Source organism: Lutzomyia longipalpis, chromosome 1, assembly GCF_024334085.1.
Source record: "Lutzomyia longipalpis isolate SR_M1_2022 chromosome 1, ASM2433408v1".
Taxonomy (NCBI): Eukaryota; Metazoa; Arthropoda; class Insecta; order Diptera; family Psychodidae; genus Lutzomyia; species Lutzomyia longipalpis.
Window position 1 is genome coordinate 15,599,093 of NC_074707.1, and position 24,114 is coordinate 15,623,206.

Below are 24,114 nucleotides of genomic sequence, written 5' to 3' on the forward strand. Positions count from 1 at the left end.
CTTGAAGACGGAAAAATAAGCACGTGTAATTCCATTTGCATTTCACACTGAATAATGAATAAATTCTGTGAGATACTCAAGCGTGATTCTTGATAGCACCCATGTCGCATAGCATTCATTTTCACCATTCCAGATTTTCAACATGAACAAAAGCCCCCATTGCTGTGAGCTCAAAAGAATGGAAAATTTTATCCCAACTCAATATCATTCCCAAGACCATATAGTCATATCATACAATGCCATATGTTCATCACGATGACTTTTGTACACACACCCCATCAATGGGCTGAATAGGCATTATACCTGCATATGATTGACGATGATTTGGAATTCAATATGTGAATTAATAATTTTACATGCATTCCCAACTACAATCATTAAAGTTTAATCCGGTAGTTTTCAGTGAGAAATCTCTTTCAAATATTAAACAGATGCTGGAATGTTAATTAAAATTGCTTTTTCGCCTTCTCTTAACACTTTAAAGTCCGCAATTCATTCAGTTGGTCAGAGATTTAATAAAAAAAAAAATTTGGTTGTGTTATTTTGAGCTTAAAAAAGGTTTTAGATTTGAAAAATTTCGAATTTTTTTCGTCCTTATTCTTTGGGTTTTTGCGTGGTAGAAAAATGTTCCGGAACTATCGAGACATTTTCCAGCATCGATAAACTATAATTCAAAGACGTTTTGTAGAAACAACCTAAGATAAAATTGTCCGTAAGAGGTGATAAATACCCTTGAAATACTTCCTATTTAAATGTTTTCTATTGAAATTATTGCATTTTTGAGTATCTTGGAAATGTCTTAATAATGAGCCTTATTCAGCGCTGAATTAGACCCAATATCTCTAAAATCCTGGTCTAAGATTTCTCATAATAAAAGCTTACTAAAAGTTCAATAGATCCCGATTAAATTATTGTACTATATTTAGTACGCTTGAAAAATTATCTTTGAAAGCTTAAAAAGTCACAAAAAGCTTTTATTATCGTATAAGCTGAAATAGAATTATTTTAAAAGAAAAGTTTTAGAACTTATCATTCAAATTTTCAGAAAATTTGGTTAATATTTGATTTTTTTAGAAAGTTTGAAGTCAAACTTCGCTAAAGTTTCAAAAAAAGATCTTTCGACATATCTGGGTAAAACTATTGAATCTCTTCAGAAAGAAAATATCTTGGCCTCGTAATTTTCTATATATACATAGGTAGTTAATTCTAAATTGAAAGCACAAAAGAAAAATTTTCACCATGAAAAATTTATTTCTTTGCAAAATCTTAACCTAAATAAAATTCAGAAATGTTAATCTCTTGCAAGCGAGTGATTTATAAATCTTGATAAAATCTTCATTCAATTGCGACTTTTTCTACGAGTTGTATTTTATTTTATTTTTAAATTCAGCTGTTGTTTCACTTTTTAGTTCAAATCTACTTAATTTTCTTGGCAAACAGGGAAATGCGAGTAGAAAAAAAAGTCAAGAGTTTAGTTGCGACACTACTGCAGGACGTGTCAGCATTGTTAATTTAGAAATGAGGAAAGGGGTTCACGGTGAATGTTTACAATAGCAAGAGAGCCATGTGTATGAAAAAGAATATTGGATGGAGTATTTGGTGGAGAATTCAAGAGTTGATGAGAGCATCCCATTTGAGATTCGCGTCTTGCTGCGTCAGTCTCTTGACATGGAATACATCCCATGGAAAGCTCCCGTACATACACGTATGTATGGGAATATGGTGGGTATGAAGTCAATGCTGACTGACAGTGTATGTTGGAGGCGAGATGTGATGTGCAGAAGAGAGAACAAGCGTGTATGCAATGTTTGGTTCGGATGACGACACTGCGACGCTGATGATGATACTGCTGATGGTAAAACAATGAAAAATGAATAGCTTGTTGACGCGGGAATGCTAATTTCACTGCCATGTTTGTGCACGATGAAAAGTGAGTATTGTCGGTCCCCCTCCTCCCCAACCATATACACTCGCACCCTTCCTCCCGCAGCACGTATATCTCTCCATCCAGGCTTTTGAGATACTACCCCCCATTACCCCCGTGGAGCTGCGGAAACTCCCAAACCGCCCATTTTTGTCACCCATTTGATGGACACGGACGAACCCCATACAGTGAAGGGTTGGGAAAAAAATTATATTCATATTTATATGGTATACGCGATGATGGAAGTGGCCAGCGATGTGGAGATGTAGCATCCAAACCCCTTTTGGACTTTTTTTTTCTCATTTATTTCATGACATGATGAAACTGTCACTAGGGGGGATGAAATTTCATTGCATCTCGTTAGTAAACTCATATACTTGGTAAGCGAAATACCGCGAAAGTGACTTCAGTTTCATGCTCAATGTTTCTTTGCCTTTCGGACTGTGGGGATGAAATTAAATAAATTGTGGTGTCATTAGCATATCTGTTCAATTTATACACGCGGGAATGGACTCGACGGACAGTTGAATAAACTTTATCATATGCTTTTTTGAACATTTTAGAGTTATTTTTAATTTATTTATATATAGAAAAACATCGAGAGTTTGCAAAGGACATTATAATGAATTTATTTTAGTGAGACCACTTTTTTTGTTTTATGTATATTTTTATTGATTTTTCTACGAAAAAAGTGATTTATGATTTTTGAATTTTTAAACATTTAGAGGAAATTTCTAACAATACTAAAACTCCAAAATTTAGTGACATGTATAGCTAAGGACTGAATTCTTTAAGGTAAGCTATAAAGTTTAAGGCCAGGCTTAAGTTTCTTTAAATGTAATTTAAGTTTGGTTTAAATTAAGTTCTTTAAGCTGGCTTTAGAATTTATAACTTAAGTCCTATAAGTTAAATTAATTTTTTTAAGCTTAGCCTAAGTTTCTTTTAACTAGGCCTAAGATTTTAAACTAGGACTAAGCTCAATAGGCTAGGCTTAAGTTCTAGCATTTTTTAGCTAGATTAAAAATTACAAGTTTTTTAAGTTTAACTTAAGCTTCTTAAGCTAGGGCTAATTCTTCTAGGTTTTTATATGCAGAAATTACGTTTTTAATGTCAGTCTTTTAAAGATTTTAAGATTAAGTCAATCTGAATTAAGGCTTAAAGAATCGAACAAAATCCGATTATAGTTACACGTGAAACTTTAATTTAAATCAAGAATTAAAAGTTTAATAAACTTTTATATTACCTTTTCACGTATTTTTGGACTTTAATACAATCATACTTCCTTTCACAGTGAGTAACCAAACTCATTACATATCCACTCCCCCATGACAAATGTTTTCGAAAGCTTGAGTAATAAGCTGTATAAACAAGCAATTGAATAATTTAGATTGTGAGACGCAAAATGGAAATGTTGTTTTGCAATTTTCTCGAGGGTTACAATGCGAAATAAATAAAAATTTTAGCAAAAAAAGATGCTTTTTTGGGCTGAAAATAACCAACAATTTTTTCTCCTCTCTAGCACAAAAAAAAAACGAAGAATAAAGTATTTCAAGATAGAACTTCAATAACATCTTAATCTGCTTTGATCTCACACAATGAGATATATACAATGATGAAAATGATGGAAGAGAATACTTCCGGTTTATGCTGCTTTTTTTATTCACTGGATTTTCTATCCACCTTTTCCACATTCAGCATCACCCCACAATCTCACATTCCCATTGTATATTGCAGGAGGATGTGGGGGTTGAGTCTCGACAAACCAAGAAAATCATCCCTTTTGGAAAATCCATCTCCTCAACATTTTCCAAGACTCCAGAGTGAAATCAAACTTTTCCATCAGTCGATAAATTTTGCATGAGCTTTTGTGTGTATTTGAGGTCTCATTCTCCCCGCATTTACTCACCCTTTTCAGACCCCCTCGTGCTCCCGCGTCCCCGTGCTCAGTGTATATAGCACATGTGCCACGAAAGGGAAAATTGCATGCAAAGAAACCATTTTTCGGAGGTTTGCGCGGTTTTCTCAACCACCAACCAACAATACCCCCATACAATCCATATTCTCCTTCCGACAGTCATCCACTCCTGATGACGAACTTCTCCCCATCGTTCATTGTTATTCGATGTTTAAACGGATTGAATTGCTAAGAATACATGCATACGTGAATTTGCAATCAGTGGCCCATTTTTGGGAACATTCAGAAGGGACTTTTTCCCTCCCCTAATAGTTCCTTTCCCCTTTACCACAATATTTAGTTTCTTTTATTCCTTCGTAATAACTGTGTTTTATTACGTTTTTTTTTACGCTTGTAATAAATAATAATAAACAATGAGCTATGTACTGTTAAAAATTTTCCAGGGCATGAATTCTCTAAGATTGAAAAACTCCCGTGATAAACTCCTGGAGGCTTTAGCGCTTTAAAAGAAACGTGAAAACCGGGAAAATTTTACGGGAGTTTATCATGGATGCATTATTTTTCTTAAAGGAACAAGCTCACGTTAAGTTTTCCTCACTATTTCCCTGCAAAAAGCCTTCGGGAGTTTATCGCGAGAGGATTTCACTCTTAGAGAATACAGCCCCAGGAAAAGTTGGGGAAAAGTAGAAATGCGAAGGAGATATTGGGCCTTATCCAGCGACCAAGAAACACTTGAAATTCACTTGAAATCTTTAAATTTCAGCACAAAATTCAAAGATATAAAGCCCATTGTTGGTATTTTTAATGAAAAAAAAAGAACTTTTAAGAGCAATTTTAGAGAATTTAAGATTTTTTCTTGTTTTGTAAAAAAAAATTTAAAAAATTGCCTTTATCCGTAAGTTTTGAAGAAGACTGAAAGTGAGGCCGAAACCTCTAAGAAAATATGAGTTTTCCTTGATGAGTATTCCCGTTTCCTTAGACGAAAAACCTGGAAGACTTGTTTGAATTTTAGAGCTTTTGAAATATTTTTCCAAGCAAACAGTACATAGAAGATCTCTAGGTTCTTTGGAAAACTGATTCAGTTTTTCTTTTCATTTTTAAGATATTTCTTAAATTATTTCCCACGTTATTTCCTCACTTCATTAAGAGAAAAAGCGAGATATGTAGGTCGTTAAATATTTAACCAACCTAGTGTGATCCCCAGGGTAAAACGAGAGAGAAAAGTCTCCTAAAACGACATTCATACATATTTGAAATATATCTTTCCACGTGGACCACACGCAACCCTCATCACAGAAACAATTTCTATATTGGAAAGCAGCCCCCAGTAGGGGGTGTGTGTGTGGTGGGGTCTGCGTGGGCATGATGGGAACCTCTACCCGTTCTCAACATGTATTCAATATCGTGCGTGTATCGCTGTTTAAGATGCCAAAAGTGCCAATATGCTTCCACCAAATACACAAGTCGGCATACGACAGATGGTGAAATCAATTGTGAGATGTGACTGTTTGGTAGTTTCATCTTTGCCAATTCTCCTGGGGCCATATATATACAGCACTGTGTCGCTAAATCTAGGGGATCTCGGTTGTTTTATTCAATTCCGAAATATGGTTAATAAATGTTCCATTTTTCTCGTGCCTCTTCCACCCAAACTGCCTCCGCTGTACGAACATTCATTTTGCTATTCAGGCGTGGATGAAAAAAAAAACTATATTTTGTTGGTATTTCATTTTTCGCCCCAATTCAGGATGCGAAAGTCGAGGTACCTCTATCGAGCGCGTGTGTGGGGAACATGTTGATGGCTATTCATTTTCAAAGTGAATTTCTTTCTCATCTTGTATCTAGATAATGCAAAACTCACACACACATATAGGAGAAATTTCCACTCTCTGGAGGATTTTGCACATAAATTAGGTGAATTGAATGGACGTGTGTGTATATGGCAAAAGGGTTGAGAATTTTATTCCATTCTCATTCATTGGGTTTTGGTCAAAGTTCAAATTCATGAGTGTAGGTCACTTTCAGGCGAGCTTTATACACTTTTATATCTTCTCTATAGGTCTCTCTTACAGTCAGCCCGGGGTGGGGCTGTACACGTGAAATATTCCTCCTTATATACCAGTGGCATGATTTATGTCCATTTTCCGGGGCAGGGATCCCTAACAAATATCTATACGTTCATTCCTTGAATATATTGTGTATAATGTACCGTGTAGGAGTTAAGTGAAAATTGTATAAAGGGGGTGAATCAGGACTTTCCACTTCAACCATTTCTCCTGAGGATTTGATTTTGATACAAACTTCACGTGTATGAAACTTTGTCATCTTCTTGGACTTACATATATCAAGTGTATTAAATAAAATACCTGAATAGGTCATTAACTGCTAACCGTTACGTAATAGCTATATACCGTATATATCCGTATATACCTATCATATGCTAAATGTATGATATATGTACATATCGAGGGTTGGAAAATACACTATACTAAGTCGAGTTAGTATAGTATATTTTTAACGCATTTTTCGATTGTTTTTGATGTCCCTCATCTTCCCTCAAAAGGACAAATTCGAATATTTGTTCCCTACAAAGTTACAGCGAAAACTGTAAAAAAATTTACATAAGAAGCAATGTAAATCTCAAACTTCAAATCGCTCTCCTGAAAATCAACAAAAATGAGTTAGTATAGTATATTTTCCAACCCTCGATATGTAGTATATAGACATAATTAGAAAACTTAAGTAATATATTTACTACCTACATTACCTATAATATAGACGTACATATACGGGAATACATAACATGTAAGTATAGTATGAGATTTATATACGAAACAGAGCAATAAAATACTATATATAAGTTTATGGTTTATGAAAAGTATCATGCAGAGTCCACTGACCTACCGCTGAGGATGTGAATGTCAAATATTGATTTTTTCAGTCAACACAAGAGAGGTGGGTTTTGTCTATACTTTCAAAATAGTTTTGCATACACTCTGTCCACACACAGTGCATATACAACATTCAACGTGACTGCCCCAAAATTTATTGCTCACATTGCGCTTTTTTTCAACTTAATTTTTTTCTCTGGTAATTTTTAAAATCATGACTTTTTTTTTTATTATGCACGCATTCAATGAATAATTGAGGGGAAATTGCAGTGAAATTGGAAAACTAGCTAAATTGTGGAAAAAACACGAGAGAATTGTGAAAAGGCAATCACAATTTAAATGTTGCCGAAAGAATTTGTTTTTAAAATACACGAATAAATCGGACTAGGCAAATAATACTAAATAGTATACCAAAAAATAGTTTTTTGGTAGGTATGAATACTATTCTTTGAAATAGAAAATAGGATATTTCGTTTAATCGAGAATATTTTTTTAAAACGAATTCTTCATAATCTGCGCCTTTTGCATCTACTTTAACGACTTTAACTCTTAAAGTCCGTAAGGATTCCAGCAGACAGAGAGGTTGGAATTAAGTAAAACAGATTTTGGGGATTTCTTTGAGCTCAAATAAAAAAACTTTTTAGCCAAAAATATTGACTTTGAGTTCTTGGGGTTGCTCATTTGTGATCTTAAAATATTCAGTTTCAGAACTATAGAGGCATAGTCCTGCATAGGTTTTGGCTTAATAAATAAAAATAAATACCAAAATTAGGCAATCTCAAAAACGAGCTTTGGGACGAAAAAGCTCTATCGGTCAGGGGTTAAAAATTAACACAGACTAATAAGAAAAAAAAGTTTATTTTTTTTAGTTTCAATAAATTATTAACTTCAAACTAATAAATATATTTATTTTTACTGTAATATCGTTTGTTAACCATTTTTAAAGCTTTTGGAAAATAATGGAAAAAAAAACACAAAAAACTATTTTCTGGAATTTGTTACCCTGGCTTATACAACCTGAGAAGGAGCTTTTCCTTAGTTTTGCTCTGGAGGTTGGTCGTCAACGCTAATACGCCCAAACGCACGTAAAGATAGGACAAGTGTAACTGAGATGGATAAAGTTTAAATGAAATGAAATATTACAGATTTTGATAATTTATACAACTTCTCATTTTATTTTTTCTTACATTATTTTCCAAAAGCTTTAAAAACGGTTAAAAAACTATATTAGAGTGAAAAACATATTTATTAGGAACTAATCAGTAGGCTTTATTAGTAGACTAGTTCTTCCACCTTATAAGTTAATTTATTACTTTCTTGACATTCCGAATATTTTTGATTAATACTTCAAAAACAAGTCTAAGAAATTCATTCCACGGAGAATGGACTTTCAACGGAGTTTTACTACTCTAAATTGGAATCATCGACATGAACAACATGTACTACTGTACATAATATGTTATGTATTACGTTGTTTCGTTTGACGAAGTACATAGATAAGAAGAGATTTATTAATCTTTGAACGGTTTCGGAGAAGAAGCAATAAAAGTTAAATATCAGATCATGAAATGCTTTTGTATATAAATTTCCCTTGATTGGACCATGTCAGGGTAAATTGCGGAATTATTTTCCAAGGGCACAGTGTTTTCCGGGAAGATGGGACAATAAAATTAAATATCTGACATGCAGGGATTTAGCTTTTTTATCTCCTATCCTATCTAAATAAATGTAAACATATTTTGTTGAATATGGACAAAGTATTGGGGGTGAGGGTATGTATATAAAATTTATTGTATATTCTGTACATACATAGATACCTTAGCATATACCGAATGATAATATATTGCTTGAATGTAATCTATGCGTTTGATAATCTGAAATTTATTCTCATGATGTTTTTGTTGTGGCATAGGGGAGGAGTGGTTTAGAAAAATATGTTCTCATACAATGCTGCACTTGCATTCGCGTAAATTTGCAACTTGAATTTTGCAACTTGTGTTGACTTCTATATATGTATTTTAGCAAGCACTATTTGTACATTGATTTGCAACTATGCATAGTTTACACACATAGTGTATGTGGCGTATTTCGTCCGTGGAGTTTCCCCTATTGAGTGGTTTCGAATATACTTTTTCGGAAATGTGAGTTGGTCGTACAAAAGTCAACAAAACAGCGCTGCAGTGGGTGGTAAAAATTTTTTTACAGGTGCTTGAACAAATGGAAATTTTAAGATGAGTAATATTATGCATATTTTGTCATGCATTAAATATGCTTTATCACCCAACCACCAAAGTCTCTCAGTGGTAGAGACCGAAGTCGATGGACTTTTCGTCGACGACGACTTGATGCAAAGTTTGCATCGACTTCGACGACTAAGTCGAGTTAGTCAGTCGAGCATAAGTCGACAACGACTCAACGACTTAGTCGACTTATAGAGGAAAATTACACAAAATTTTTTATACAGAGCATAAAGTTTATAATTAAATATTTTAGCTGTGTTTCTTTCAGACACAGCTTTTGTGTACCGAGCAAAATCGAAAGTCGTCAGATCGGGCTCAAACTTGGGATGAGCACGAATTAGGGTCCCCACATTCCAAAAAACGTATGCGCCAAAAAAAAATTTTCCGGCCGTCCGTCCGTCCGGCCGGCCGGAACCTAACGCTAAATTGCAAGAGAACGGTGATAGATAGAGACTTGCGGTAAACGGCAAAGTTTAAATATCGACCGGAAGACATCCAATTATGAGGTCAAATCCACCCCCCCACCCCCCGTCCACCATTTTGAATAACCTCAAAATTTTGTTTTCGCTATATCTCAGCCGCTATTATAGCTAGAGGGCTGAAATTTTGATATGTTGTAGGGGCCATCAGTTTCATTTTAAACATTATTTTTGTGTTCTAAAGTAGTCAATATATACTTCTTTGAGTGTATCAAGAGGTCTATTGAGCTCATTTCACGGCAAGAATTTTCTTATTTTGCGAAAAATTCAATACTTTTGAGGCAGTATTAAGAATTTTCAATTAATTTAAATGTTTAATTTGTTTTTTTTATCACATTTTTTTTGGAATGTTCAGGAGCTTTTTTTGGATTCTATTTTTTTTACCCTAGAGAATGGCATAATGAAGCTCTGAAAGCTCTAGAAATAGGTTTTTCTTAAATTTGCACAAAACTCCGAAGAGTTACAATGAAGCTCATAAGGAAGCTTTTAATAAAAAATATATTTCTGAAAGAATGAGTATGATCATAATATTTATTTAATATGCTTTTAGCCAAATTAAGGAGTACCAAATTTTGTATGGGAAGAGTTATTCGATGAAACAATCAAATTTCGCATAATTAAAAAAAAAGAATAAAAATAATAAGATATTCTGGATTTTGTCGGCAGACAAAATCCTGGTTATATTAACCCTTTAACGTTTTTTGGGTCATACCCTGACCCAAAACGAAAATCATTTTTTAGAGATACTTCTAGTTAATATTTTTGGATGCTTTCTTCGCCAGTATAAAGCTAAAGGATCAACCTTTCAAGACATATTTTTTTGATTCGTCCAATAAATTCCTTTATAGTCGATTTTTTGCACCAAACTTGGGAAAAATTGGTCGATTTTCATCACTTTGAAAATCAGTCTTTTTTTCTATTTTATAATTTTCCGATAATCTAAATCGACTTGAATCTTATAAATAGACTAAATAACAAGAAAAAATTGCTTTATGGGAACCTTGAAAGTTGAACCAATTTTCCAAAAAGCTTTTCCAAACTTTTTGGGTCAGCATATGACCCAATGGACGGGAAGGGATACAAAACGCGGAATTTTTGACAACTCATTTCCCATACATAAACAGTGCGGTGAAGTGGCTGGATGAGCCAGGATTTTCAGTGATTTGAGTGATTTCCTGGCCAGAATCTCTGGCCAGGATGTGTTCTGATGGAGGGATGGGTATCCTCCTTTAGTGTTGTGTTAAGTTTAATGCAATTTTGTGGTAAATAAGTGATAAATTTAATGCAAAACCGTGACAAGGTGCGTGTTTATAGTGTGGAGAAGTGGCTGAATGAGCCCCGAATTTCAGTGATTTGAGCGATTTCCTGGCCAGAATCTCTGGCTGGGATGTGCTGTGATGGAGGAATAGGTATTCTCCTTTACTATTCTGTTAAGTTTTCTTCAAATATGTGGTAAATAAGTGGTAAATTAACCACAAAACCGTGGCAAGGTGTGTGATTAGAGGAACCTTTACCTGGGATGACACTGAAAATCCTGACCAAACTACTTCTGGTCGGTCTGAATCTCATTGTAGTTCATCCCAGGGTGCTTCCGAGGCGTCTTGGGGGTAACATTACCGGCCACGGACACAGAGTGTTTCTTAATTGTGAATATCAAAAATCCGTGTTTTGTATCCCTTGCGGTCCATTGGGTCATATGCTGACCCAAAGCTTTTCCGGAAAATCCGTAAGTTGGAAAAAATTTTTTTCGACTAAAATCTGTATAATTACGCCCAATGAGTTGGAAAACAGCAAAATTTCCAAAATCGGCCCAGCAGTTTAGGCGCGGACCTTAAAGGGTTAAGATATTCTGGATTTTGTCGGCAGACAAAATCCTGGTTATATTAAGATATTCTGGATTTTGTCGGCAGACAAAATCCTGGTTATAATAAGATATTCTGGATTTTGTCGGCAGACAAAATCCTGGTTATAATAAGATATTCTGGATTTTGTCGGCAGACAAAATCCAGGTTATATTAAGATATTCTGGATTTTGTCGGCAGACAAAATCCTGGTTATAATAAGATATTCTGGATTTTGTCGGCAGACAAAATCCTGGTTATAATAAGATATTCTGGATTTTGTCGGCAGACAAAATCCTGGTTATATTAAGATATTCTGGATTTTGTCGGCAGACAAAATCCAGGTTATATTAAGATATTCTGAATTTTGTCGGCAGACAAAATCCTGGTTATAATAAGATATTCTGGATTTTGTCGGCAGACAAAATCCAGGTTATATTAAGATATTCTGGATTTTGTCGGCAGACAAAATCCTGGTTATAATAAGATATTCTGGATTTTGTCGGCAGACAAAATCCTGGTTATAATAAGATATTCTGGATTTTGTCGGCAGACAAAATCCTGGTTATAATAAGATATTCTGGATTTCGTCGGCAGACAAAATCCTGGTTATAATAAGATATTCTGGATTTTGTCGGCAGACAAAATCCTGGTTATAATAAGATATTCTGGATTTTGTCGGCAGACAAAATCCAGGTTATATTAAGATATTCTGGATTTTGTCGGCAGACAAAATCCTGGTTATAATAAGATATTCTGGATTTTGTCGGCAGACAAAATCCTGGTTATAATAAGATATTCTGGATTTTGTCGGCAGACAAAATCCTGGTTATAATAAGACCTGACTTAAAACCTTAAAACCGACTCAAAAACCGATTTAAATTTTTAAGCCCGACTGAGTAGTGCATTTTACCCAGAGTTATTTAACCCCTTAAGAACCAAGGACCAATGGGACGTTTTCGCTATACACCTTGTTTGTGAAAATGTCCAATTCTGGCTAGTTAAATCCTTAAAGGTATTACCCCTTTACCCATAGTAAGGTCTTTACATACATAGCTAGAATTAAACTGGCCAAAAAGCTGAATTATGAAAATTGACTAAAAATCCATTAATTAGGGTGAAATTCCCTGAGTCAGGTTTAAGTTTTTAAAGTCAGTATTATTTTAGTTTTTAATCAAAATTATTAGTTTCATAAGCTACATAGGATTGAATTTTTAAGGTCAGCATTTTTACGTAAGATTTAGTTTTTTTTTTAAGTCAGTCGCAAGGTTTTTAGGTACAAAAAAAGATTTTTGAGTTTGAATTGAGTTTTTTATGACAGATTTACTTTTAGTGAATTTCACCTTGAATTTCTTAAGATTGCAGAAATCAGTCTAATTGTATTGCGAAACATTTACTTTAAAAAGATGAACTTGTGTTAATTATAAAGAATCGGAGTTGTACTAAAAATAATTAAAATAATATTGAATTTTGATTGCTGTATTTCTAACTACCTTGAATAACTAGCGCTCAATTAAATATTATTTTAACACATTTAGAGTGAAACTCCAGTTCAAATATTTTACAGAAGTTGTAACGTTTCTTTGTTAGAAAAGGATTTTAAGAAAGATTGTTTCTTCGTCAACTGTTACGCGTTTGGCATTAACTTTTTATAAAATAAGTTGAAAAGAAAAAAAAAATTCTCTTCAAAGTGCACTTTGCGCTTAAAATTAACTTATTATAAAAAAGTTTTTTTAGAGGTAAATTGTATTTTTAAATCATAAGAAATTTTAAGGTTTTTCATAAATTAAAAAACTAAAAATGATCAAATTATTATTATTTTTTGAGCACTAGTCGACTTTGAGTCGACTTGAGATCGACTACGACGACTTACGACTAGTCGACAAAATTGATCAACGACGACGACTCAAGAAAATCCATCGACTAGTCACTAGTCGCGACTTCAACTCGACTAACTTCGGTCTCTACTCAGTGGTTATATGTAGAGAACATTGTCAAAAGAGCTCTCAACTATAATATATATGTATGTAGGTATACATGTCCGTTTTTTTCCTCAATAAAATGCACACAGATAAATGCTTTTACAGCAATGTCCTGAAAGCTTAAAGGAGCTGTGAGATGTGGTGGAGATTCTGCAAAAAATATCCCACCAACATCATTCCAAAGGATGTGGGGAGGTGAATGGGAAGAAAAAGTATATGTATATAGCCAAAGTAAATCCGCAAGAGTAAAAATGTAATAACCCGAGGCGATTATCCTGCACTGTGCGCCCTTTAATCAACCCTTTTTCTTACTTTATCGCGCTTATTTTTATTAAACCTTCTAATACTGAAATATAGAGATTCACACCCACCCTCAAACTCTGTCTATTTCCCCCGCGCACCACGACCTATATCAAGCCCAACCCATTTGGTGTGGTGCTATAAACACTTATTTATTAATCTTTTTTTTCTTGCCTTCGTTGATGATTCTTAAAGTTTTTCAATTTACACTTCTTGGGTTTTTTTTCTTGCTTTGCGTGAAACTGAAAATTATGGGAATGATGAGGGCAGCAAAAATTTTGCAGCTTAATTTTGTGCTTTAAACTTGATAGTATCTCTCTGGCCAATTTCATTTGTAATTTATTTGTTTTGTAAGAAAAATGAGGCAAATTTTCATCACAATCAGTTCTTGATTTTCTTTTTTTTAAATCATAAAAGCTCATTAATTGTTTTGTTTGTTTAAGCTTCATTCGTTTTATGAAATAAAGTTTAAAAATAAATAATAATCTAATTTATTAAGATTAATTTTCTCCTCTAATTCTTTAGTTTTTTTAGACCTAGCAAAAAATTTTGCTTGTCAAAAAATGATTCAAATTCTACTAATCCTTTTATATTGATACTTCTCAACAAGTTAGAAAACTACTTGCCAAATTATTATTTTTTTTATTTATTTATTTCACTTACTTGCCAAATTATCCAGGCTGAAAAAACCAAAAGCTCATCTTGATCAACCTACCGAAAAAAATATCCCTTCTGCTTGAACCAAGGCTTGAACTCTGAGACCATGTTTTCCAAGAAGCGCACTGACTCAGAAAAAGGCCCAAGAAATTGTACACGCGGGTATGATAAGAATCTCCGAGCTTGTTTAGGATTAATTCCTCAACAGTATTTTTCTTTGAAAGCTGACCCAACTGAGCGAGGGAGCTTTTGCACGACTACCGAAATTTTCGTAGCTGCTTGTTCAGAGAGTCCATTTCCTGGGCAGTAAATAATTAAAAAAAATTAAGCGAAATTTCACAAAATTATCCCCATGTAACCACGATAGACATATATATTTGAAATTCTGAGGTCATGTACGGTGAAAATATAAAAGCCTCTGGTGGAAATTTCCAAAATTACAAATGCACACTTTCATTATGTACGATGTGGTGTACATAATTCACCAAATTGAACCACTCTCGCAGAATTTTTCCCACCATCCAAATTTTCACAATTCACCGTGCATATAATTTCAACTATTTCCGTTAACAATTTTCACCCTTCCCCCCCCGCCCCCACGCGAAATCCACCCTAAATATTCAAATAGGAGATGGTAATATCCCAGGTACACATTATGTACAATCGCAGTAAAGGAGCTAATGTACAAGGAAATGTGTATATAATAGCTGCAAATTGACTTTATGAGCTTTCGCATAAGCTGGTATACATTTGAAGATCTCCCACACATTTTCCTTCCTCAATTCTGCGCCGCTACAATCTCCCTTCTCTCCCTCCCCACCATCCGACTTATTTCAATTCTGCATAAGAGAATATTAAATATAAAAAATTGCCTTATAAGGAGACAGACTTCCGCACATACATATACGATCTTTTATAGTGTAAAGCATATACATATATACTGATTCAAGGGTGAGAAAAGAAATTTTTGTGGTAACTTTTTTTTTGTAAAAATAAAATACATAAAACCCCTTTCACATTGCAAATGGGATATAAGGATGAGAAGAAAAGCTTACGGTGGAGCAACGAAATCACAATATGCATACAAAAATGGAATATCCTGACGCTATTTTCTGTTTAGAAAATATTCTTCCTGAAGTTACGTAAAGGAGATTTGGGTTTTTAGAAATTTCCTTGTAGCTGTGTCATTTTCATTTCTATATTCTTCTATTTTTTTAATAAGAGGAGGGCGTGGAAAATCGCGAAAAATGTTTATTTTATCATTTTTTTAGCTTTACCAAAATATTTGTTTTCTTTCCGTTTTGCTTGTAATCCATTGAAATCCAATCAAAAGATTTTAATTATGATCGTATATGCAATTTTATTGATTGGGGGTGAAAAATATGATTTAAAAAATAGTAGGGAGGGCAGGTAGGGTATTTGGGTGTCTAAATATCCCGAAAATTAGGTCATTTTTGCAGTTTTTCCATTAAGAGTCAAAAGGAATTGAAAAGAATGAAAAATGGAACGACCTAAGTTAGAAAAATTGGCAAAAAATTGACAATAAAATTGTTTTCTAAAAACAACCCTTAAATGAATTTCTAACTACTCCTCTTAAAAATAGTAGAATCCCATAATCTCCGATACTCTAAGGGCTCTAAGGTATAAAGTAAAACATTTTAGAAAATATTCTATCAGGAAAAGAAAGGAGTCCATTCATTTTGAGGCTTTTATGATTAGATTGTTTTGCACTCTGAGGTTAATTAAGGAATTTTGTGAAATATTTGGAAAAAAAATAAGGAATTGTACCTTATTTCACTCCACACTTTCAATTAATTGTAATAATCCCTTGTCCATTTAATAAATATTTGAAGGATTTCTAACATGAATATCGAGCCTAATTCAGCGACCAAGAAACCCTTCAAATCTTTGAATTTTGTACTGAAATTTCAAAATTTTAAGCGAATTTCAAGGGTTTCTTGGTCGCTGAATAAGGCCCATCATTTGAACAAAAAAAATTGTATTTTGAAAAATAACTAATAAAATATCCATTTTAAAATAAAATAAATTGAATAAATGAAAAATAAAGCTTTCGCACAAAAAAGTCACAATTAGAGTTCAAAAAAATCATTGAAAAGTTTCATTTAAAAAAAAGTCAAAATAAACAACAAAATCAAACATTTTTGTTCTAAAAATATTTCATTCAGTAGTTTCATTTACAAAAAGAAAAAATGCGAATATAGCAAAAATCTTTTTGCTTTCAGCTATATATAATTCATACTATGTGTGTGCTTTTTGCAATATGGTTGGTGGTACGAAAGATTTTCACTTTTGAAGAATAGCAATATCATTCATCCCAGTTTCCTCTTTACATGGGAGTTTATATGAGAAATTTATTGAAATATATACGACATATTCAGTGAAAACTAACATCAATATAGCATTTTGCATTGAAGCATTGAAAATATAAAATTGATGTATAACAACCCTCTTGTGGAAGTTCACGTACTGAATGGCTATATAGTATGTGTACTATTAAATCCGACAAGTGTTGAATTTATTTGCCAGAAAGTATCATATTGCGGCATTTCATTCCTTCTGTCAATAATCTCGCGCTGAATATCCATGGATAGTTAGCTTTGGCTCTATAGTGTCTGCAAAAGGTGAGCCAGAGGGGCATCACCGACTCACAGTGAAAAACAATGCATCCTGGGGTGAAATACCTTCCACCGTCAGAGTGAGATTTATGGCAAAATAAATGGTGGTCTAACTTTTCCACTGGATCCATTACATGTGGTGCATTTGCAGTTGATTCCACTGTCAAACATATTCGAGTTTCTCCATGCACCAACTACATACCACCAGGAGTAGCTCCTGTATATATCTATGTATGTATGTAGGTAGGTATATATGATATACCCCTGAGCCAGACACCAGGCTGACTTGTACATAAGAATGTTATAAATTATGGCATGAGGACGGGTTGGGTAAATGGGGAGGGGGGATAGTTGATGGGGTATGAGTGTGGGGATGGTAGATTATGGGAAAATATACGTACCTCCAACAACTACGCAAATTAAATGCAGATCACCCCCTTCTTCGTAGGGACCGGCGCGAGATTCAATGTACTCCCTCATCTCGTTGAAAATTTTCGGTGGTTGGGGCGGAACTGGAAAATTAAATTTAGTAAATAAAGTGAAATACAGAGTGAGAGATATAGCAGGAATGTCGGACCGGAGTGAGTACCGAAAAACAACAAGTCAATGTATATAAATTTAATTATCCGAACATTGTATTACATATCTCAATGGTATGTGTGGAATGTAGAGGAGACGAGAGTTTGGGACTATTTTTTGCATTGTATGTAAATCCATCCCACCCCCATCTCACCCCCTAGTACCCTATTGTCATGGTTTTTCTTCATAGAAATATTCTATCCACCCTCTCCTGCCCCTCCCATCGCAACACCCTTCATGCCGCCCATTTTTTGAAAGGGTGTACATGAAATTGCTGAGTGTATGGAAATAGTTTTGCCGCTGAGTAGTTTTTGTTGTGAGAAAACGCGAGCAAACAGCCAAGAAAAACAGTTGTACGGCAAAGTTAATTCCCTGGGGCAAAATATTTCGCGGATGCATGAAATTTCTCACAAGAACGCCGTCCGCGAATTTTGAGAAAAACACATATAGCGAAGATGCTGGGGCAGGATGTAAAAGAACTTAAAACACGCTTATGCCATCCCCTTCCCTCCGCCCTCACGATGTACTTTTTCGGTTTAGTGCAGTGTTCAACCTCCCAACGATACTATTATATGGTGGGGTGCTATATGTCAAAAACCCCCATGCACAAGCCCCATTTGTAATATAGTTATAATTAAATACTTACCAACTACTTCTAAGTTCACATTACTATTTCTTGTTGGGGAAAGTTTGAAATCGACTCGACAACGAAAATTTCCACCGTCCTTTTCCTACGGGAAAATAAAAGAAAATACATACTTTAAAATTCAATAAAATATTCGGTTAAATATAGGTAGATGTGGGTGGGGCAATTGTGAGCATTTTCTTCTATTATTTGAGGGCTTTGAGGGTGTTCAAAAAAAAATTTCTTTTCCACTCGATATTTGCATAACATTGTTTTGTCTTATATACTTGTTGATGAAGCCGACGCATTTTTTTATAGGAATTTTAATGATTTATAATTTCTTCACCCAATACTTTCTTCTGGGAAATCATCTTTTAAATAGAACCAAAATAATGAAAAAAATGCATTTTCTTCTGCTTTCAATGAATATTTTCAGTACTCCTGTGCGGACGGAATATTCCACCCTCTTCTATATTTGTTAACTTGTTTTTAGCTGTGATGCTTTTGATTTTTTAATGAGTGAACTGGCGAAATTCAAAGAAAGAGCAATACATATTAAAAAGTTATTATGCTTTACATTTTTTTGTAATTTAATGAATACATAAATAAATTGTGATTGTTTTAACAATATAAATAGATAAAGGGGTTTATTCATTATACGACTTTATTTAGACAGTGTAAACAGGACACGAAAAACATTCCAAATTATTTGAAATAATTCATAAAATTCAAATTTTCTTTTTACAATTCATTTACAATTAGGGAAACACAGATAACTTAAGTTTATAGCATAATATATTTAAAGCAGATTATTTAACATTTTTTGCTACATAGGACACAATTAGAAGTTAAAATAAATAGACTCCTTTTCCTACTTTAATTTATTAATTTTATTTCTTTTCAACTGACTGTGTTTCATAACAGCAATAAAATGATTTTATGATTAGAAACTTTTTATCTTGTCGAAACATTAGTCTAGTTTTTCAATTTAACGTTTCCTAATTGCATGAAAGTTCATAAGTTCTTGAACCTTGATTCTATCTGTCAGAGGTGTCTAAATCAATTAATTTGTAAAGCAATTATTGAGTCTATTTTATCAATTTGATCTACTACATAGAGTATTGTAGGTGGGATGTTATACTAAATTATTTTGTATTAAAAGATAAACAAAATTGATTGGAACGTATTCTAATTGAGACTATAAATTCAAATTCCTACAAAATCAATGATTTTATTCAGGTTCTAAACAGTCTAGGCTGTTTTTTTTTAAGCTAGAGTGTGTGAAAGGAACTTTGAAAAAAAAAATCGAAAATTAATTTTATCTATTAACGTTCTACAAACTATTTATAGTTTTCAGGTCAATGATAGTCAAAGAAAAAAAATTGCAGATATAAAAAATCTAATTAGTTTTTTTTTTAATATGTATGCACCATACATATGTACATATATTTATTGTGCTATATTGTAGGTATACAAATGGAATTGATAGACATCTGCATCGAGCTTTTCTAGTTTTTTTTTGTTATTTTTGTCTGTGAAAAAATGTGCTTCAGAGCAACGGAGAAATTATTATTTTTAGATGATATCGCGGAATGTATATACATTTGTTCTACTTCTTGTTGGAGCTTAATATCGCTCATATGATAGATATAATCTTAGTTTAGTACGCTATAAAGTAATGAATATGAATGTGCTGTGGGATATTAAATTTTACTCCCATATTACTTTGAGCTTGCACTCCACCAGCCATTCTTACACTCATCCACATACTTTTACCACAGATGTGGAATTTTTTTATCGGCTCCCTTTGGACATTTAGCTGTGTTTCTTTCAGACACAGCTTTTGTGTACCGAGCAAAATCGAAAGTCGTCAGATCGGGCTCAAACTTGGGATGAGCACGAATTAGGGTCCCCACATTCCAAAAAACGTATGCGCCAAAAAAAAATTTTTTCCGGCCGGCCGTCCGTCCGGCCGTCTGTCCGGCCGTCCGTCCGGCCGTCCGTCCGGCCGTCCGTAGTACAACGTTAAATTACAAGAGAACGGTAATAGATAGAGACTTGCGGTAAACGGCAAAGTTTAAATATCGACCGGAAGACATCCGATTATGATGTCAAATTTTACCCCCCACCCCTCCGTCCGCCATTTTGAATAACCTCAAAATTTTGTTTTACCTATATCTCAGCCGCTATTATAGCTAGAGGGTTGAAATTTTGATATGTTGTAGGGGCCATCAAGACCTTTCCAACGATACCTCATTTTCGAAAATCGGTCAAGTCGTTTAGTCAATATGACCGCCACAATTTTTCATCGAAAATCGACCATAACTCGAAAACGGCTTGACCGATTTTGATCAACCCGGGGTCAAATGAAAGATCTCAACAAACCCTACAACTCTCTAGAACATCCGAAGTTTCAAAAGTGACCGCTAGGGGGCCAAAAATCGAAAACAAAATTTTCGATTAGTTTTCGATGAATATCTCGAAAACGGCGACATAAATTTTTTTCATTTTTTGATATATTGTAGCTGACCATATTATCTAGCTTCATGCCAAAAATGAAGAAAATCTATGGATCCGTTCTCGAGATATAGCCTTCCAAAGTTGGCATATCATATCTCGGATTCTACAAGTCCGATCTTGATCAACTCAAGCGCAAATGAAAGGTTTCGAGAAACCCTACAAATGTCTAGAACATTGCAACTTCGAGAAATGACCGCAAGAGGCGCTAAAATCGAAAACAAAGTTTTCAAAAAATTTCGAACTCGAATTTTTCGAAAATGGCGACATAAATTTTTTTCATTTTTCGATATGTTATAGCTGACTTCGAGACCTTTAAAACAAAAAAAAATTATGAAAATCTATGGATCCGTTCTCGAGATATGGCCTTTTAAAGATTTGTTAGCGTATGACTTTTCTACTTTCCCCGACTTTGCGCGTATTTAAATTAATTTGCGTTCTAGTTTGCTCTCACAAAATTCGTTCACTGAAAGAAACACAGCTCTCGTAAGCTTGGTCAGCTTACCTGTACATTTTGTATGCATTCTCCAATTTTTAAAGAAAAAAAAAAGTCTTCAATTACGTTAAAATATTATATAGAAAATGAGGATTTTTTTTCCTGCAAATATAATATAATATTTTAGCGTCAAAGAGCGGTAATACAATATGGTGTAATTAATTAATGTGATTCCATGCATTTGCTCATTAAAAGTTGGATGAGAAAAATCTTCCCTCCTCTTGGGGATGGTGAATATAAATGTGAAGACGTCTTAATTTCTTCACAGGGGACATTAATTAATCTCTCTTGCAGCGTTAATTTAAAATACTCTGTCTCCAACATTCTGTATGTTTCTTTTGTATTTGACAAAGCCATGTGGGGTGTGTGCTGGCTGAGTGGAGGAAAAATTGCGACATTTCTGCAATGGACACATTTCCCTTTAGCACCCTTCCCCGCTCATGCTCTCTCCCTTTACTAGCTCACAGACAATACGGTGGAACTTAAGTGAGATCTATAATAGAAATCAGCATCTGCTGGGAAGAACATTCGAGTTATCACAGAGGAAGTCTCCCGCCTTATCTTATAGGGACTGTTCCCTCCATACTTTTCACTTAAACTATCCTCCAAATGGAATCTCATTGCAAATGTGGCTTTAACAGCAAAGCTAGCCGGTATAAAAATGATTTTATTTTGTAATTTTAAAAATTCTTAAATTTTGATGAAAATATTCGGAGAATTCGCAAAAATCAAAAAATAATTTTAACCGAATCTATTCGATTTTTTAAGAATAAAAATTTTTAACTCCTATTTTTTCACTCTTATTTCCTTTAAAGCTTTATTTTAGCTTTAAATTGAAAAAAGAATGAAACCGGAAAGAAATATCGCAGAAAATTCTGCCACTGTCCCTACAAATTTCCCAACAATGGAGGCAATATTTTCTTATTGCTCTTTCTCTGAATGCAAAGATGGATTTTTTGCACCATCACTCATAGCCATGGGGTGCTTGCTGTAGTAAATGCAATACTGAATGTAATATAGTATAATGTCTTTTGTAATTTATTACCAGAACTGGATTTATGATTAATTCCGCTGGGCCGCCAACTGATTTGAAAGTTGCACGATCTTCCAGCACTTCTCCGTCTCGCCAATGTGACGGATTTCCAGAGTGTGGTCCTCGAGTGTCGTAGCTACAAAGACATAAAATACATCGCATAAGTATATATGAGAAGAAGGAATATTCAAAGACAGAACCATTTCATTCTATAATATAAAATAAGTCATATCCAAAAGTGAATAAAAATGTAAATTAATTTGGAGCTTTTTCACCTAATTTATGCTCTTGGGAGCAACCCTACAAAAGCCAAGGATATATGAGTATGTGCAGATATAGAATGTGCGACGAGTGGAAAAATTCCGTCTGCTGTGACTCCCAACTTGGGACTCCACATACATTATAAATGACAACTGATGACACAATTTGGCATTTTGAGATTGAGTAATGCGGGTGCATTTGGATGAAATGAGGGAAACCCCATTTTGGGATGAAGGCACACAGGGACTTTCAATACACCCCATAGCAGACTTTGTTTGGCAGCAGCACACCTGTCATTTCCTTTTAGTGTATTCATAACTCCTTTTATGGATGAGAATATTTTCAATGAATTTCCACAATATATGCGAAGCACCATTCGAGTGTCGCTGACACATCAGCCATTTAGAATTTTTCACCAACAACGCCCCGAAACAGCAAAAGTTCCCCAGGGAGATGGAGAATATGTAATGTAGGTTAGGTAAGTATATTACATACATATGTACATTACATACATTCACTTCTTTTAATGTTGGTAATACGGAAGACCTACAGAAATAAATTACTCAATTACTAAAATTCAATTAGTTGGTATACCACAATCGTGGCATACCAAGTATTGTAATCGTCGGAAAAACCGACCATCTCAGATCGGGCTCAAACTTGGTATGAGCACGTTTTACACGGAAAGAAAAATTTGTTAGAAATTTGCACAAAAGTTTGTAAAATTTGGTCAAATGTAGTTATATTTCTAAAAATATATCATTGTTGATAACTTTTGGTCATTTTTAACCACAAATGTGTATAAATTCACGAATTTATCTCATTTTAACTACATTTTGCTGAAAAGTTGTTATAAGTTGCTAAGAAAAAGAGAATCAGCGCGCTAATCTTCTCAAAACAGCATTTAACTACGCCGCACCTCAAAAGTTGTTATAAAATTGTATGTATTTTACGCTGAATACCGATTTTTGAAAGCAAATATTCTCATTTTTTAAGTGGATAATTTCCATGAAATGGTTACCAAAAACTACCCACAAAATTGTGTAAAGGAGACGACCGGGACAAAAACAGTCAAGTTGTATAAAATTCTTATCAGCAGGGAGAAATTGGCAATTGAAAATTTTTCACTGACTTTTTGCTCCGTCTCCCCTAGAATTTATCGAGTGTGTGTTAGTAAATCCAAGATCTATTCTACAAAAGAAAATTCAGACGAATTGCGTATCGTCTTATTTAGTTTAAATCTGTCACTAATTTATTACTTTTTCTGAAAAACCAAAGAATTTAGCGATTATCCTTAATAAATATTATTTTAATACATATTTTAAAAAAATTAGAATTATAATTAAAAAAAAATTACTTTTCTGAAAAATTATATCAATTTGATAATTTTAATAAGAGAATAATTTCTGCCAAATTCATGATCTTTCACATCGGCAGCGCCATAAAAATAGCAAAAAACTTATAAAGAGACTTTTTTTTAACTTTTAATTTAGCTTTTTTTTCAATAATTTATATTTTGTTTGAGAAAAATTGTCCAATTATTTTTTTAAAATTTCATTTCTTGAAGAAAAAATCATTAAGTCTTGCAAAAATATTTTAGCGGTGAGAAATTACATAAAAGTTTACCAAAATAACACAAATTTATTCATGAAACCCAAATGTACGTTGAAATACAGAGAGGATAAAAGGAGATAAAATTTGGTTATCCGAACCAACATTTGTAGATAAATGCAATTTT

The 24,114-nt window shown here is 33.8% G+C and overlaps 2 protein-coding genes across 2 annotated transcripts in view; one reads left to right on the plus strand and one right to left on the minus strand.

The window, feature by feature from the left end:
- Positions 1–24,114, plus strand: part of LOC129792167 (alkaline phosphatase-like) — a 531,254-nt gene that overhangs the window by 281,066 nt on the left and 226,074 nt on the right. The window lies entirely within an intron of this gene.
- Positions 1–24,114, minus strand: part of LOC129786945 (nephrin-like) — a 91,899-nt gene that overhangs the window by 7,964 nt on the left and 59,821 nt on the right. Inside the window, exons 5-7 of the mRNA XM_055822212.1 lie at positions 22,128–22,251; positions 18,091–18,175; positions 17,267–17,377 (exon numbers count right to left, since the gene is read on the minus strand). Coding sequence (XP_055678187.1) covers positions 17,267–17,377; positions 18,091–18,175; positions 22,128–22,251 — 320 coding nt within the window. The remainder of the gene's footprint in view (positions 1–17,266; positions 17,378–18,090; positions 18,176–22,127; positions 22,252–24,114) is intronic.